Genomic DNA, 19,465 nt, shown 5'->3' with positions numbered 1-19,465 from the left:
GTGCTATTTTTAAACACAAGTTGGAGGCACCACCAACATTTATATATTGGGCATTAGTCATTCCATCACATTACCTCCTTTTACACACAAGAAAACACAGAAAATAAAATAACAAAATATTATTGAATAATAATGAAAAATAATTAATGTACTGTATATATACAATTTTGTTATTATATTTTTATTTTTCATCTGTGGAGGAACATATTTAGGTTATTTTAGTGGTAGCTACTTGTTCTATGTAATCTGTACTTGACATATATTAATTTGTGTCCATAAAAGGGTAACATAAATGTCCTATGGAGAATCCAGTGCACTAATTGGTTAATTTATGCTAATTACCTGTGACCTGTGTGATGTCATGGTGATGTATTTCCTTTGTTCTCAGACTGAGGCTGTTAGCTGATGAAAGCTGTATAACCAAAACACATCCTTGTGGCTGCTGCTTTAAAAAAACTGTTCCTTTTTTACAGTTATTTGAATACCTGGTCCAACAGGGCGGAGGGACCACTCGGTGAAGAAATCCGGGATCTGTGAGTTCCCAGGCTTGAGTCTTCCGGAGTTGGTTTTGACATCGGCTTTCTTGTTGTCGGACCCAGGGGTCTTGGTGCAGTAATCCAAGAACCCATGTGTGGTCATAACCTCTGTGTAACCCCGTTCACACCCACACACTCCACTCTGACAGAGACATCAGTAAAGACTATTCATTAGAAACCCTGCCTCTCCATACTCTGCCTCAATGACCATTTCCTTCATACAGATGTATTATTCATTTATGCATAGTTGAATTTTTTATTGAAATAGTTCATCGTCGGGGCAACAGGAGAGCTTCTTAAGCCCAATTTATACCTCCTTGGCTCACGGCTCACAGGCATGAGCCGTTGGCTCATGGCTCACAGCCATGAGCTCCGGGCATTTATACTCAATACACCGGCTCACTGACGCATCCTGTAGCTAACGTTAAATTATTATAGTAATAATAATATAATATAATAATATTAATGATTATAATTAACTAATAATAATAACGAATTAATTAATATTAATATAATACACTTTATTATAGTGTTAACGAACGTTAACGTTATTTAGATTTTAGCCTACATGTTGCGAAGGCTTCTCCAGGTATCCTTCACTCGTTTGACGTTTGGATTGCCTTCGGGGGTGCGGGCAACACCAAGTGTTTCGGAAATTTCGACCCATGAATTCACATTTCCTACCACATCTTTATAATCCTGACTGCTGGAGTCATATAGATTACGGTACTTCCTCACCTCCTCCGCCAGTCTCTCTTCAAAACCATTCATATTATTGACTCGGTTGACTCGGCTCCGATCAAAACACGGAACTTCTCGTCTCCTAGCAACACAGAACGCTCGTCCAGGCCAGTCAACCAATCAAAGCTATAAGACATGAATGACGCGGTGTGAGCCGCTAGGAATTTCAGGCGGTATGAGCCAAGACTTTTTGGCTCACAGACGTCATTTGAGACGTTCCAAATGATGTCTGTGAGCCACGGCTCATGCCTGTGAGCCGTGAGCCAAGGAGGTATAAATTGGGCTTTAGGAACACAGGGACTTTTATCATGGCCCACCAAGCATTCATAAATCTCACTTATCATCACTGTATTACTGTATAACTAAACAATTATTGTGAGTTTCATTTTCTAATACTGTATAAAAAAAATTTTGTTTCAGAGATGATTCTTCCAAGCCCCCGCAACTAAATGAATATGCAAAGTTGAAAGTGGATGCATTTCAATGGTTCTACAACCACTAGTTACAGATTTGTGCTGATTCAAACCACTTTTCAAAGACAAACACAAATTTGTGTTTGATTGATTTCCAAACAGAAAATGTTTACATTTAATGAGTCAAGTGGTGTTAAGAGTACATGACCTGTAAGATGCCAAGTTAATTTAGCAATATAGAGAATATTATTTGACTAATACAATACAAAAAAAACATGTCCATTTCACTTGCAGTAGCACTGAACCAGCCCTAAGTGGCAGCAATTGTTCACCAATTTTCTTTTTTTTAACATGCTCATTCCACTTTTCCTGCCAGGAACCACTGCTTCATTCATTAATCTTCATTGTTTAGTTTCACAAATAGCACAATGATAATAACAGTAACAATAACAGTAATACTATTCAGAATAATAATCATTTCAAAGTAGCAAGCAGATATTAAGGAGACCAAGCACAAGCAAAACAGAAATAAGTGCATTAAAAAATATAGAAATTAATCAATCTTTAAAATTTAAAATCAAAAGTTTCACTGTAGTTGGGGAACATCTGCACCAGCAATAAACATTCATTTGTATTACTCTTTCAAAATATGATTTATTCCACTGCTATAGCAGTACCAACTGCCTGATAAGGGTGTTTGCTATATGTTCAAGCCAGCTTATAAAATTTGGTTAGTTTTGGTAATAGTTCTGTGTGCAAAAACAAAAAAAGAGCTTTGGTAAGTTGGTTCTTAAGATAGAGATGGTATAATAATGCTCTAATAGAGAACCCGCAGTACTTTTACCCCAAATAATTACAGTACAATTACAAACAGAACAGCTGGCAATTTTCTTTTCCAAATCTTTGTGATGTATGGTATCATATGCTCTTATAGAAACCACTGTAGTTAATTTCTCTTGTGTGTGATATAAAGTATCATTTCCAAAATGTTCCATGTCAGTATGCTGAAGGATACTCACTACAAAAAACATGTATTATTACTCTTCATATTTACATGCTGCACTAAATACATTTGTGTAAATACGTGACATGCCTGTGAGAAACTACTGTCAGATAGAGCTGTCCTGTGGCAGGAGTCCCTCACCTGTGTGCAGTAGGAGAAAGGCTTGGTGCATGGGGGATAACAGTGCCTGACGGTCGTGGGGCGGTTCTGCAGAAAGCAGCCTCCTACAGCAGAGAACCGACAAGTTATTACCACCATTTTCCCCACCGATAACCAAATTAATGTGGTGTCACTCCTGATTAATGGGTTAGGGATCCCATCGGGAGCTCTGATCAATCTGAGAACATTGTAATTTCAAAATAGAAAATTACATGTCAAAACATCCCAGAATAAAGCCTCAGGCCCAAGCTTTCTATGCAATAAGAGATTCTACTGTCATTGCTTATATTTGCCGGAGACAATTCCTTACAGAGATAAGATCACTTCACCTGTTATTTACAGAGTAACTGGCTTCACACAGCCCATATGCCTTCAGTAGCAGTTCATTTGTGAATCTGCCCCAAGCCTGTCTTATTTATTTCTAATAAAAAGCAGTTTATTACATTCATATGGATTTTATGCCTCCCGAATATTGGCATATTCCACTTCTGACCGAATAGGAGAGGAAATGATCATGATTCATCTGAATTTGTAATACTAAATAAGTGTGTCATTGATTAAAGGCAACAGACTGTGAGGTCATACCCTTCACTCTTTAAAAAGACGACTGGAGCTATGCCTGAATTGAGGATTCTTTTCTGCGGAGGCACAGAGAGGTACCTGTAACGTTCACCCCATCTGAACGCTGGCACCACACCGAGCGCTCGTTGTCACTCCATGCGCTGGTCCTCCACTCGTAAGTGTGGCACTTTCCCCCTGCAGTGGAGTGCGAGAAGTGCTCATTAGGACTACATTACCCACCCGGTTGTGACCGCCTGCAGGCCCGAACAAGAAGACCCGCTGTCAGCCCGCTGCCTTTCAACCCTGCTGCGGAAGCGCGCAGACCAGAAATAACCTGCAGAAACTTATTCATTCTAAGGGTGTCAAGAGGGGAGACGTATTTCTTTTTGCAGCCACTATACAGAACGAGGTGGAAGAGTTTTGTTAAAAGTTGTTACAAACTGGGTTCTGAAAAAAAAAATGGGGAAGAATTGCCTGGTCTGATGTATCCGATGGATGAAGCTTTTTACAGGTTGTGAGGGGAAACTTCAGTTGGTTTTATCAAGGAACAGCCTTTTCAAGTATGCTTTAAATTGGATGAGACAGACTTATGAATATGTTTGGGTAAGTGCATATTGCAGGATATAAATTGTTTCAAAAATGTTTAAAAGTGGCAAAATTAGACATAGATACTTCAGCAGACCTTTACAGGGCCGTGTCTGGAAGATTTGGTGTGGGCAGCTGTCCTGGTTCTCCTCCACTTGAATAACTACTGCCCTGGAACGTGCCTGCTGTCCTGTCGTTTCGAAGCTCCTCCCGTCTAGGCAGGTGAGCTGACATGAGCTCCATGGCGACCACTCTGTCAAGTGGCAGTCTCCTTCAGGGAGAATAAGAACAGCATCATGGTTGTGTCGAAGGAGAGAAGCAATACTGACCTTCAACAAGGCCCAGGCTTTATATTAAATTGACAATTTAGCTGTAGGATTACAATGTATATAAGCTGTGAAGAATAGCTGTCATGATATAGGCCATAAAAAGAGGTTTAGCTGGCTAGCTGATTGACATCAGGCTGAATAATGCAGAATAATTGCAGCTCTGACATGTACTATATTCTCAAAAATAACACGACAGGTAAACTAGCCCACAGCAAACATCCTCAGCTGGCGCACTTGCTGATGTAGGAGAGGGGGGAGTTCGTTTCTTTTAACACAGCCTTGGAGTAACATGAACTTTAATTTATTCACAACAAAATATGCTGTTCACATAGGGCTGTGCTAAAAATAGCAATACGGCAATATGGAATACCTGCTGGAAAAGAAAACAGCTCAAGCTTGGTTTTGAAACAGTTGGTAGCTGGTTGATAAGAAGTTGATTCAGACCAGCTCCCAGCTTGACATGGTCAGACCAGCTAAAGCTATGTTTGGAAACAACTTGTAGCTGGTTGACCAGCTCATACCCAGCTAGACAAGCTTTATGACCAGCTTGGCCATGCTGGTTGACCAGCTCATACTCAGCTATAAACCTATGACCAGCATGATCAACTCAATTTTCAAGCCGGCATAGCTGGATTTTACAGCAGGGTTACCTTTCGATGATTCACGTATCAGTACATTTTTTGCTGTTTATAGCTTAAAAAATGTATTTCCAAGATATATGTAAATGGTTGGCATTTATATAGCACCTTTATCCAAAGCTCTGTACAGTTGATGCTTCTCATTCACCCATTCACACACAATCAAACTCACACACACCAACTGTGATTGGTTACCATGCAAGATAACTTGTTGGGACTACACCTAAGCGAATGTCATCTTGAACTGCTTCTTGGTCTTGCGTAAATGCATTGCTAGGTCATTTAAGTACCAAAGTAATGTAAAACGTGTGCTGCGTTCACTGTATTCGCATAGCAGAATGAATAAGCAGAAGTGCGTAAGCATGCAACTTGCTATAGATAAATCTGTAACATTAATTGTACTGCCCAACGGGGCTAACAGGGCTCTGGAACACTTTGGGCATTATAAAAAAATACTCTGATATACAGTATGTGAATAAAATACACCAGAAGGTAAATTTTCTTTACAATTTGTAAACAGAAAAGTAAGATTTTCTGTGTTTAATTTGCACTTTGTTGTACGTCGCTCTGGATAAGAGCGTCTGCTAAATGCCATGTAATGTAATGTAATTCCAACCATTTACCTCCGTATCTGAATAAGCATTGTATCATGACCTTAAAATACCTAGCCATTGTTTGAAAGCATCTCTCGAAAATATCCCTAGTAAATAAGAGTGACAGGTACATGCAACATACCAAACCACACAACACAAAAAAATCTATAAAACACAATATAACAAAACGACAATAAAATAATACAAAGAAACAATAAATCACAATGCAATACGACACAAGACACCAAAAGGCCAATTCAACTCAGCAGTGCCTGCCATTGCACTGCCTGGCAGGTCTACAATACCTGGACAGGGCACGGAGCATGGCAGAAGCAGCTCATGTGCGCTCGCTTTCCTCAGCTTGTCCTCGCACTTGTCCTCCTCCACTGCTTTGGGGAACGAGGCGTCCGACGTGCCGCCCCAGTCCACCACGCAGGTCAGGTTCCTCACTCGGACCCCTTCCCCGCACTCGGCTCCCTGGACACATCGCAAAGTGTGCGCTCAGTCACACGCCTAACTGCGCACTCAGCGACACGCCTAACTCAGAGCAGTCCCTGCCACCGAGTCGCTCCGAAAATGAGCAGTTTTGACTGGAGCCTTGACACCCTCCATACATCAACACCACATTCACATGAGGAGGTAACACCACATTCACATACTGAGAGGTTGTGATCAAATTAACGTGAATTTCACATTAAAAAACATGCTGCATAACATTAGAAACTGCATAACATTAACAATATGAAGTGGCTCTGCCCAAATCCCAAGGGAAAATGGAGAAAGATGAGACTCAAAACAATTGTATAGCAGTCATTTTGATTGGTTCAAAAGGTATAAGGTTGAGAGTGCTGTATGGCACTCTTGGGATTTTACTGTAGTTATGCTTGAGTGCCATATGGCACTTTTGGGGCTGAAATTCATCAATAATATTCAAATACAACTTTGTGTTCATTTATTTTCCTTCAGTCACAAAGCCTTGAAAATTTGTAAAATTAGATACTTCACATATTTCTACAGTGCAATCTGCTTGAAAGAACAGCATCCATTACAGGTGATTTTATTTTTACATGTTTTATGTTCACAGAAGTGGGGTGCATTCAAAATAATTGAATGAGAAAATTTGTGAAAAGATGTTATTCAGAGACATTCCAAATTAACATAGTTGCATCAGTTAACAAATCTGTGTTTCTTTCTACACTCAGTACAATACTGCTTATTTGAATAATACTAATCTTCTTTTTGCTAAGATCTTAAATGTGTGACAAAGAACATGCTGTTGCCAATTTTTGCTGCAATCACATGTCAATGTTATTCGTTGTAAACCTGTGTCCTGTATAATCTTTCCAGTCCAGTTTTGAGTTCTTGTCCAGTTTTCAGAATCCCACAGATAGCATAATTTAATCACTGTTTTTAATGTTTCGAGTGTAGCCTGGGGGAAAAGCTCAGCATCTTCCCTTTTTACTTCAATGTTCAGACTATCATACAATTTTATTTTTCATTTTACAATTTCATACAAGCAGGAAATGTTTTTAACAATAGAATTCATCTTTCTTACAGCTGATATACTATGTATGATAGTCTTTACCAACAAGATATTGGGGACGCTATGCAAGAGGATTTAAAAAATAGGAATGCAACATTTGGTGATGCCAATGGGTCACAGACTTGATGTAGTTATTGCAAGCAAGGGATATGCTACCAAATATTAACTGTTTATTTACTTTCATTTACTTAAATACTCTGCTCCAATACTTTTGTTCACATGAAAATTGGGTGGTCTGATACCAAAGGTGCTGTGTTCTAAGTTCTGAACTCTTGTCTCATGTTCATCTTTGTACTCAATGTATTTCAAAAACAAAGCTGAATAAATAATGAATACACAATTGTGAGGAAAAAGCTAAATAAAACATCTAAATCTACCTGATGAATATATTACAGAGAAGTGGGATTCATAAAAAGGGAATCTACGATATATTGTACAGTATGCCTTGCTGCACTGGGACTGTACTCATGTTTTGTGTATACAAGTTTCTGGGCTGTGTGAGGGACATGCAGGGATATCTTAAGGAGAATTATACATGCACAAGTAATAAGAAATTTAGAACTAAATATGTTTGCCTTGAATGTAAGGGTCAATAGAGTTCTGTGTAACAGTCTGGAGAACAAGTTTCATACAAAAGCCATGCGGAATTGAGAACTTGACACCACAAACCCTGTTTGGGGTCAACAGAGTAACAAGACAGGCTGAACTTTATTCACCTTTCACCAAACACCCCTTTAATAGACCTTGTCAGGGAAGCACAAAAAACAAAAAAATGTTGCTGCTGCTTAGGTGAACCTGTTAAAGAACTGCACTCGCTGTGGCTCATTTATCAAATGTGAGCCAAACAAAATTGACCATAAATCCTTCGGAAATGCATTTACACAAATAATGTGGGATTTACTCAAGTTTTCAGATGTCAGTTTTTTAGTAGCATCCGAACACACTTCACGAGTGTTCTGAGCCCTACGTATTGTGCACAGAAATGAAAGAGCACAGTTGTTTTGTCCTTTTATTACTCCATTCATTCATATTTTAGTTTGATTTAGAGTGGCAAAATTATTTTGAATAATTATAATTTTTTAAAATTGAGAATTATAATTATTCATATCATATAAAAATGCAACAGGATTCAATATTAAAATGGGTGATTTTAAACACGTAAACAATGTTTGCTATAAATAGGGCTTATAGCTTAGACCTTCGTTTCTATGGCTGACCTCTCTTTATATTACATTTACATTTATTACTTTATTAGAAGATTTGGGGCATGGCGTAGCCTACTTTGGAAAGAGCGCAATATGAAAGAGCAAGCCAATTTCTTGGGTGAGGCTCATGAGTCAGTTAAAAAAGACTGTATAAAAATGGTTCTCTGACCTCTCTTTACATTACATTTACTGCTATATGAGAAGATTTGGCACATAACCAGTTTGTTTGAGGCTTGTGACATATCCTTCTTGTTCTGGGCAAGGACAGGGAAAACGTATAGGCTATTGTTACCACCCTCTGGTGGGATTCCAGATAACAATGTCTCTTCTATAATTTTGCCAATGCATTCCTCCAGCCCAAGGTACTTTCCTTCCCTCAGTGAAGCCTGGAAGTAAGCAGCTTGTAGAACTAATCGTGACAGATTTAACAAGTTCTAGCTAGCTCACTGACATAGATACAGATACATTTAATAAAAATACATTCAAGAAATCTTCCTGCAAAGTAATATGTACACATAATCTGTGGTTGGCAGAGCTAAACCTGCTGCCTTCCAGGCTTCACTGAAGGAAGGAGAGTACGACCTTATTTGCCTCCCATTTAATGTCAAACCAGTTTCTTTTTACTTGTTGCATAGTGTGTGGAACATGAGAGAGTTTATAACAGCTAGGTTATATCTTGCCAGGCTTCCTCAGCTCTCACAATTCACTGTTTACACTACAGAATAAAATATGCTTTCGGCATGTACTTCTATTAACAGAACAATTTCTGGGTGTAACCATACATCAATAGCATGTCCCAATTACTTAGTATTTAACAACATATACACGTGGATACGAAAAATAGCTGTGTCTACGTGTGTTTGAGAAATACAGAGTTTGTTTCCGATCACACATAAATTTGCACACGGATTTCCAAAAATATTCATAAATGAGGTCTGGCTCCGCCTTGGTATTCCCCAACCAATTACATCTAGGTACCCGCAGTGTTCTGTTTTGTATTGATATGTATTGATTTGTATTGTATTGATAAAATTTAGTTTGCAGACTTTGAAAATTAGCTGGTAAAACTAAACAGGGATGGCACGGATGGTGCAGTGGGTAGCACTGCCACCTCACAGCAAGGAGGTCCTCGGTTCTAATCCCCGTCGGCCGGGGCCTCTCTGTGCGGAGTTTGCATGTTCTCCCCGTGTTTGCGTGGGTTTCTTCCGGGTACTCCGGTTTCCTCCCACAGTCCAAAGACATGCAGGTTAGGCTGATTAGAGAGTCTAAATGGCCCATAGGCATGAGTGTGTGAGTGAATGGTGTGTGTGCCCTGCGATGGACTGGCAACCTGTCCAGGGTGTATTCCTGCCTTTTGCCCAATGTATGCTGGGATAGGCTCCAGCCCCCCTGCGACCAATTGGCATATTAATGTCCCACTATAAAGCAGGCATACAAACATATTTACAGCTAGAAAATGTGATCTAGAGTGTAATTACCCTTTAAAACACTAATTGGCAGTCACATTGCTGATACAGAGATTTCAAATGGAGGCTCATAGTCTGACCGCACAGGCTGCACATTACTGTAAGTGAACTCCTCCAACAGGATCAATCAGCACAGGAAGCCTTATAAACAAAAATAAATAAATAAATGAACTGTTCATATTTACAACATCAATGTCGTAGTATCTAGTATCTAAAATGTCTTTGTAGCAGAGTCATTTGGAAATAACAGGAATGGGGCCAGCCTACAGATGCATTTTGCTAAAATGTTGTTATTTCGTGATCTTGTTTTTTTAAAAAGGTTTCTTAAGGTGTCCAAAGTGTGTAATACATGTGGGAAGGGCTTGTTCGTTGATTATTGAAGGATAAGCATTTTGTTAGAAATTGTTCTTAGTATGGCTTTAAAGCGGGATGCAGAAAAGAGGTAGATAACATTGTGGAATTAATATAATCCTTGACTACAACATCAGAAAAAACATAAATAATAACTACAGTATCACATCTGGCAAATAAGAACAAATGTAAAAACAGGAACAGGACATGGATGAAATTGAGAACTGCGGAAATCAAAGGAGATTTTGGGAGTGTTGTGTGTGGGAGACGCTGGGGATGAACACAGAACATTTAATTAAAACCCAAATCAGACACAAGACAAGAAAGGTTTGAGAACAGATGAAAATGTAACTGGAGCCTGTTTTATTTTAATGATCTGACCTCAGATCCAAACAGTGGTCCATTAACAGTAACCTCACGTTTCAATGATAAAGTCCCTAACCCACTGAGCTGGCATGCATGCGTGCATGTATTTCAGAAATTCAATTAAAATCATTCTTTTTTATTCTATAAAGCATAAATCCATGCAGGGTGACTGAAGTCATTTTGACTCACTGGGGTAAAATGAGTGTAAATTGCATGTGGTTTCATTTGCGAGCAATGTCCTTGAGATGTCTGGTAACAAATACAAATATTCTGTCACAGACATAGGTTTCCTTCCCTAATCACTGTTCTTTCATTCCATCTATCTGCAATGGTCATTGTCCTTATCTAAGTCCAGTGTATCATTATGGGCTGGGTAGCTGTTGAAAGGAATGAAATATGATGTCTAAGAACAAACACACTTAGTGTTGCACTGCACTGCACAGTTTCAGCCATGGGCCACTGCCAAATTTAATGTCAAAATACTGTAAAGCTATTAAAATGTAGGTTAAATTTGAGTTATTCGGTTATCAAGCCAGCACTTCATACAGTATTACTGATATGTTTCCTTTAAAATGACAAAATATACATATCTTAGCCCACATAACCTTGAAAGGAAAACATAATGAGCTGTAAAATAACAGCTGTCAAGGCAATCATCAATATCATAAAATAAAAATTTTATAATTACATGATTTCCCTCACAGTATAATATGATTTAAATGTAATTATAACAAAATTGACATTTACGAAAATACACTATCATAAAGCAAGTCCCAAGAATGTCCTGTGATTCATCAATAGTTTCACAGAGGTTCTTTAGAATTGACACAATGGAGAAAACAGAAAGCTCCTATGGACATGGGACAAAAGCAATGTAATGTACATGATTCTATAATGGTCTCCAAGGCCGTTGCCCATTGTAACACGTCAATAAAATAAATAACACCATTGAAAGGAAAAACTGTATGTATAAAAAAGTATGTCAATGCCAGAGTCATTGTGAATGATGTTACGTATCCTAGCACTGAGTTGATAAGTGTTTTCACGGCTCATTGTCATATAATGGCCACCATCATACACCTTGACTGAATGTTAATAAATAGAGACACTGAGACTGTACCTCCACATGGCATTCGGACCATTGCCCCAGCAGCCAGGTGTAGCAGGGCCTGATGGGACAGGGCTTCGTCTGGGAGAGCTGAGGCGAACAGGGGCGCCCCTCTTCCTGGGCCTGCTGCAGCACGCTTCGAGAGCGCATCATCTGACCTGCCGAGACATCAACCGAAAGCTCATCATACAGTACACCCAGCTGGGCTGCATCCAGGTCCCCAGAACCCAGGACCTGAGTCCTGCTGTACATAATGATAACACTATCCATGTGTTGAAGCAAGAGCTTGATGGAGTCAGTGGTGGTTAGCAATAGTTGCTATGGGCACACTGATTGCACAGCTAATGAAAAGGATTGAGATTATTGAAATGTGTGAACTTCTTGGTAACGGTTCATATTGATATTTTATATTCTCTTCCTCCCATGCTTCTGCATTTTGTTCTCCTCAAATTATATTCATATTTAGACAAATTCAGCATTTCTGGATTTCACCTTTGCAAGATTCACTCACCAAGCACTTTATTAGGAACATTTTTCAAAAATGTGATCCAAGTGACTTTGACCGTGGAATGATTGTTGGTGAAGCTGCTGATCGTCTGGGATTTTCACACACACTAGTCTCTAGAGTTTGCAAAGAATGGTGCAAAAAACTACAAAAAATCTAGTGAGCAGCAGTTCTGCAGACAGAAATGCCTTGTTAATGAGGGACGTCAGAGGAGAATGGCCAGACTGGTCAAAGCTGACAGGAAGGTGACAGTAACGCAAATAAGCACACATTACAACAGTGGTATGCAGAAGAACATCGCTGAATACACAACGCATCATAACTTTAAATGGATAGGCTACAAAAAAAGTGTGAAAAATAAGTCTAATAAATACCTAAGAAAGTGTATATTTACAGTACGTCACTTATGTCCCTTAGGTCGCATTTCTACAGCCAGTAAGAGCTCTGTGGCCCTATATGGCCTGTATGAATTTGTCCATCAATGTCAGGTATTAGAATCCAGTCTTGGTGAGTCAGTGTGCTGGTTTCTGGTCTGTTCAGAACCAGTGATTAATGTAAGTTATTGAATGGCTAAAGAATCCACTTTTTTTTTTTTTACCATTTATTGGCTACTGATATAATTACAATAACCTTTCCTTTGACACCCCTGTCCTATAATTTAAAGGTGTTTTGTCAATACGAGATAGCCTTTCCTGTCTTCAGAATCACAATGCTCTTACATTTTCATTTAATAACAAATTATTATATATTTTTAAATTCTTACATTTTCTGATCTGTTTGCCTGCGGTTGTGTCATTATTTGGATATATAAACTCATGGAGCTGTCAAGTGACACAAATGATTTTCAAAATTTACCAGCCAGTGAAATCAAGCAGACTCTGCATGGCAGCATGCATTGACAGTAAATGTGTGATTGGTTCTGGTTCCCCAAATTGATGTTGGATGATGCCTGAAATTACAGGCCTATGAACACAACCTGACATTCCAAAATGGGAGAAAATATAAAAGCACAGAGTAAACAGAGAAAAAACATCCTGTCAAGCTCAGTGAATATTGGATCTATCTCTAAGTGCTAACTGCCTATTAAGTGTTTTTTTTTTATGACAGGAAACCATGAGCAAATTTTACTGCATAGTATGAAATGGTGCACAATCCAAATGGATATTGTATAGTCAGCGAGAGCCTTCTATTGACATGTAAAATGAGATGACACAGCAATAAAGTATGCACTGACAGTTGTGTAGCAAAGAAGTTTTAATAATTTTAAGCTTTTTGAAAATATACAATAGTATTTTATCAAATTATCTCAAGATATTATCTCAAGGTTGGTGCCTTGTGATTAAATATTAAAAATGTGACCTACTCTATCAAATATTGACCCCAACATCTATTCTGAGTTTTAGATGTTTTTCGAAAGAGGGGAATGTAAGATTTCTAACGATACCAAAGTTACCTCTCTACTCAAGATATCAAGGGAGTAGTGTCCCATGGCATTTTGAGAGCCCCCAAGCCATATTTTTGAGAAAAATGGCTTCAAAGTCTTGTTGTGAGATGGTAGTTGGAGACTAGAGACACTGGCCTAATGAAATGTATGTGTAAGACTATCAATCAAATGATGTGGAATTGCAAACTCTAGAGACTGTTGTGTGTGAAAATCCCAGGAGATTACCAGTTTCTGAGATACACAAAATACCCTGTCTGCCACCAACAATCATTGCACGGTCAAAGTCACATTTCTTCCCCATTCTGACATTTGGTCTGAAAAGCTGAACCTCTTGACCATGTCTGCATGCACTTATGCATGTAGTTGCTGCCACATGATTGGCTGATTAAATATTTGCATTAACAAGCTGGTGTACAGGTCTACCTAATAAAGTGGTCTAGCTTGCAGCCTGCATGTGTATGTGAGTCATGTCATCTGTCCCAGCGTTTCTCCCACGGCTGCAGAGCCTATTTAAACTGATAAATCTCAACCTTCTCCTTTACATTTCTTGATTAGCAATCAAGTAATTAATTCGGTGAATAATCAATATCAAGATCAATATGTATCCTATAACCGTTAATAAATTATAAATTAAGGACAGAGATAACTAGGCTACAGCATGATTATTTAACAAGGATGGCACTAATCAGAAAAAAAGAATACCAAATTTGGTTTAAACATTAGAAAGCATGAATTTAAAGAGGAAACTCTCTTGTTAGCTTACATACGATATCAGGGTCGAACAGAAAGCATAAGTCAGACTGGAAAACTAATGTATTAAAATCAGTCATGTTTCATGAGCATTTAAACAGTTTAATCTTCGCATTGCATATTGTCATATCATCATACATGTGGTAGGCTTATCGGAAAATACTGCACACATTTGATGCAAAGAATAATGTAAATAAATTGGTAATCTTTTTTTCCTATTGCCAGCTCCAGGGCCTTGGCAACCTTAAAAAAGGCCTGAAAAATGGTGTAATGTGCGACCCCACTGAGATTCTTGTTCTTTCCTAAATGGTGTAGTGTGCGCTGAACAGCAGTGATTTTTAAAAGACAGTCGTGAGACAGTCGTTAGATGTGAACTGCTCCCTTGGACAGGATTTTGAAAAAAATGTAAAAGTCGCATAGTGTACGCCCAGTATAGCATTCTGTTTGAAAAGGCATTCATGAAGTATTTATTGCAAGAGGTAATACATAATATTTTTCCTGGCATATCCTCTCGGATTCTTCCCACATATTAAACATTTATTAATTTATTCAAATGCATGATACATAATTCTGATCCATCCTATTACAGGTGATTGTAAATAAGTACCTTGGCTTCCGCATGTGTGTGAACATGCAGTCCAGGGAGACCACTCTGACAGCAGACAACTCACAGGACAGTCCACCACACAGCGAGCACTCAGCTTCCACAACCTTACCAAACCCAGCTGAAAAAGGCAAGAAAACCACCAAGCAAATGTCACATTAGCAAAGGGATTAACTCTGTTTTCACTTCAACAAAATACTGAATCACAAGGAACCATTAGAGTAGGCTTCTTTGCTGGACACTTTGCCAGAATTCAGTCAATATTCTTTTTTTCTCCACAAACAGTTTGATGACTTTAACATCAGATTTTAAGAGCCAAATTTTATCAGTGAAGAATGTGCTTTTAGTTATTAGTTTAAGAGAAGGGCATATTTTGATTGAATCCAGGCCAACATTTTTTTTTTTTTTTTCAGATGACTAAAGTGCGACACAGCAGAGATGTTCTTTGCTGTTGGAAATCAATTTATTTCTTACTCTAAATCACAAAATGATACATAGTTATTTGCTCCTGTGATGCAGTTCTGCGACATACACATGTAAATTATTAGTCGGGAGTGGGGGTGACGTTACCTCCTTGCACTTGGTCAGTTCCACCACCTTTCCATCGCTACGTACACAGTCCAACAGCCGCATCTTTGTACCCTTTCCACAAATAGCATTTTCACTCAACTGGCAGGTGCTCCAGTCTATCATTCACACACACACACCACACACACACACACACACACACAAACACACACATACATTAGTATTATTTGAATTACGCTCAAGTCAAATTATTCCCACTATTTTAGTAAATGTATTACACATTAGACTGTACAGCAGTTGGGTGGTGGGGGTATTAGTTGGGGGAAATGTGGTATTAGATGACTACAGTGTATGAAGTGCACATTTCTTTGTTAACTCTATCTGATGTACAGTAGTGCTGTTGTAGTGAAGGTCACAACATACCCCAGAAAAAGCAGAGGTGAGTAATTGTACAGACTGCACATGAAAAATTTGGAATTTGTAGATGTGCTCCCAAATTAGTTATCCAGCTTGCAAATGCTCCTACAATGGGAGCACTGCATGCTGTTATGCTGAGAGATTGGGTGGTAAGTGGATGTATGTGAGAAGTTCTAGAGGTGAGTGGAAGTACCTTAGTAGTTTTAGAAGTGAATTTAGAGGTTGTAGTGCTGAGGGAATGTACCTGAGAGGTTGTAGTGGTAGGTAAAGCAGGTGCTGTTGAGGATACAGGCCTCTGTCTCATTTGCGTCAGGGCAGGTTTTCTCAGCTTCAGGCAATCGCAGGATTGTTCTTGATCGGCTCCTTGTTGTGTTCTGGTCACATGGCTGAAATCATAGGTAGTGCCGAAGTACTGCAGGAGGACAAATACTTCCTACATGATAAGGCACTGCCTGCAAAGAAGGCAACCTTTTTCCAGTATTGTGGTACAATAATCTAAATCCATTTGTGTCATGCTTTAATAAGTCTCTGTTGACATATGTCACTGGCCAGGTATGTGGGCCAAACAGACAGCTGTCAATTGTGAGAGCAGCCTTCAGCTCAGTTCAAACAACACACTGGCCTATAAGGATTTCAAATGTGAGGTCTCTCATCATTATTAACAAAAACAAATTGGATACCATTGTCCATTGATCACAACAATGCAGTCAAATAAATAATCATGATAATATTCATTATGTTTGGTAATATCAAAAATAGCTTGAATAGGCGACAGTAGCTGCCTCTTGCTCTGCTGAGAACCTGGGAGTGGTCTAGGACTACCAGCTGGAGTTCAAGGAGCAAGTTGCAACAACATCACGATCCAGCAGATTCCTGCTGTCCAACATCAGGAGGATTCGACTATATCTGACCACATATTCTATGCAGCTATTCGTCCAGGTTATGGTAATCGTCTGACTAGATTACTGCAACTCCCTGCTTGCAAGTCACCAACCTGCGCCATCCAGCCACTACGGCTGATCCTGAACATGGCTGCCCAGCTCATCTTCAACATTGAAAGTTCTTGTCATGCCCCTGCCTGATTCCTGACTCTGGCCTACACTGCAGCAAACAAAACAGCCCCTTTCTACCTACATGACATAATTCAGCCCTTCACACCAAGTCAACCACTCCACTCCGCTGCTGCAGGGTAACTTGCACTTCCTGCCACGTGAATGGTTCTCACTTGTCCGGACTAGCAAGCTCCATAGTTCTCACTTGTCCAGAGTAATGGTTCTCAGTTCTCACTGACTACCCTAGCTACCCAGTGGTAGAACAAACTCCCCATTCCTCTAAGAACTGTTTGGTCACTGCCCATTTCCACCACAGTCTTAAGACGCATCTCTTCAAACAGCACCTTACTCCTATGCAGGAGTACCCTAATATATTATCAGGCATATATAATTATGTCTTAATCCTCTAGCCCTCTTTTTCTGCACTCTGTATTTTCATCTATGTCTGTCACGTTGAATTTGCATTGTAAGAGTTGTAGTTGTTTAGCTGACATGTGCCATTATGTGCCAAAAACCCATTTAGATTTTGTCAAGACTGGTCTGTCATATATTTGTGTCATGACGACATATATTGTGATACCATGTAACAAGTGTCATAAAGTGTCATAAAAAACATACTATACAATGTGTTTTTTACCATTAGATATTGTAGATATCGGATGTGTGTGGTGTCGCAGTAAGTTTTCATTACATTTCATATCTAGAACACACATTAAGTTTTGGGGCAATGACATTTATGTTAAAGACACAATTATCTAGCTTCACTCAACTGAGTTAATCTGTACACATCTGGAATAAACCTACAGGGGTAGCATACTGACATTTTTAAAGACCGAAATAGTCGGCGTCTTGAGCCACACATCACACAATTTAGTCAAGATAGCCAGCTTCTATATTTTGTGCTGGTGAGAGCCAAAGAAGATTATAAAATATTATAGCTAATTGAGAGTTTTCTGTTTACAAACAACCATTTCAGCATGTCATATAGTAGCTAGTAACATTAGCTAGCCAAACATCAGAGAGCTTACGGCTGTTAGCGCCAATTTTGATGTAACGTTGCTGTACCTCACAAAACCGTTCACAGTTATATCAGATGCCATTTCACAATTTTTAAATGCAAATAGCTTTATTGGCATGACAAAGTCATGGTCAATAAAAAAACTCTGTTTAACTCGTATCACACTGCTGGCTTTTGGTCTCTCCTTGTAGCAAGCAGTAGGCCCTTAGAACAGTGATTAGGCTTGATCAGGACTACCTGCCAAACTTTGAAGGATTATCACCACCTAACATCTAATCCAAAATGAGTATTCACCAAGGCCATGGCATAAATGAAATACATTTTCACATAATAGGCTCAGGCAATATTCCCAACAAATAGCCCTCAATAGCTTCCAGGATATAAACAGATGGCAGTAGCATGCAGATTCTGTTAGTAATGCTATATTGTGTCTTTTGTTTATGTAAGTACTACTAAACTAATATTGAATATGCCCCCCCCCCCCCCCCCCACAAGAGGTTAATTTCCAATTCCTACGCACACTCTTGCTTGTCATGACACTTATTATATATATGTTGTCATAACACTCGAAAGTATGACATACCACTGTATTTATGACATTGTCATGAAGGCATTATAAGCATCAAATAAAGTGTTACAAAAAATGGTTACACTTTTATTTTAAAAAAATAGTTTCACTGTTGGCAATTTGGTTCACAAAAATCGACAATCGACTGAATTTTCATTGAAAAAACATTAAGACAAATTGAATTCAGTGCCAGATTTTTTGAACTCTTACCAAAGGACAGGTGATCCACTGGCTCCATTCTGACATCACACAATCATCAGGGCAGGGCAGGTAACAGATCTGTGCTCTGAAAGGAATCTCTTCCTGGTCACACAGGCGGTCATCCACACTGTCTCCTGGGCCCTCACTGCCCCTTTGCACACACCTGCCGATCAAATGATAGAACAGATGGAATCAGTCTGCCTTCTCAAAAAGAGTAGGGATACGTCTCATCTGACATTTCTGAAAAACAGGACCTTAGGACATGGAGTCTTACTCATGGGAATTTTCTGAGATACAGGAAGTCATAGGGGAGGGATATTGACTTGTGAATTCTCTGAGGTACAGGAAGTTTTAGGGCAGGGAAATTGGGCTCTTTCCAATCTCTTACCTCTTTCCTTTCCTTGCTCCTAGCTCCACCCATCGGGGGAGGCAAGGAAAGGATGTGAGAATTGAGAAAATTTGAATTAGGCAAATGGAATGTCCTTGCTCTTTCAAACATCAGGAGCAAGGAGACAAGGAAGGATAAACTAAGGGATTTGAATGAGCCCGTTGCCTCTTATCAGTTCTCTAAGATACGGAAAGGCTAAGGGATACTGACTCACTTGACTTTGCGGCTCTGAACTCCTTCCCCGCAGTCCGGCACTTTGTCCACGCTGTTAATGGTGCAAACGGACCAGGGCTCTGTTACCCAGACATACTGCCCGCACTCGCTGTAACATGGGACCGCCTCATAGACCTGAAGACAGAGTAGAGAGCATAGAAAAGCTATCACACAGGCACC

General features: G+C 39.3%; 1 protein-coding gene across 1 annotated transcript in view; it reads right to left on the bottom strand.

Moving 5' to 3' along the window:
- LOC133124026 (thrombospondin type-1 domain-containing protein 7B-like) overlaps positions 1–19,465 on the bottom strand; it is a 288,207-nt gene that overhangs the window by 7,385 nt on the left and 261,357 nt on the right. Inside the window, exons 16-26 of the mRNA XM_061234839.1 lie at positions 19,287–19,420; positions 18,694–18,847; positions 16,090–16,231; positions 15,471–15,586; positions 14,904–15,021; positions 11,610–11,755; positions 5,864–6,035; positions 4,096–4,269; positions 3,513–3,608; positions 2,835–2,917; positions 486–678 (exon numbers count right to left, since the gene is read on the bottom strand). Of these exons, the coding sequence (XP_061090823.1) occupies positions 486–678; positions 2,835–2,917; positions 3,513–3,608; positions 4,096–4,269; positions 5,864–6,035; positions 11,610–11,755; positions 14,904–15,021; positions 15,471–15,586; positions 16,090–16,231; positions 18,694–18,847; positions 19,287–19,420 (1,528 nt within the window). The remainder of the gene's footprint in view (positions 1–485; positions 679–2,834; positions 2,918–3,512; positions 3,609–4,095; positions 4,270–5,863; positions 6,036–11,609; positions 11,756–14,903; positions 15,022–15,470; positions 15,587–16,089; positions 16,232–18,693; positions 18,848–19,286; positions 19,421–19,465) is intronic.

Source organism: Conger conger, chromosome 3 (genome assembly GCF_963514075.1).
Source record: "Conger conger chromosome 3, fConCon1.1, whole genome shotgun sequence".
Classification (NCBI taxonomy): Eukaryota; Metazoa; Chordata; class Actinopteri; order Anguilliformes; family Congridae; genus Conger; species Conger conger.
This window is presented reverse-complemented; position numbering and strand designations above follow the sequence as displayed.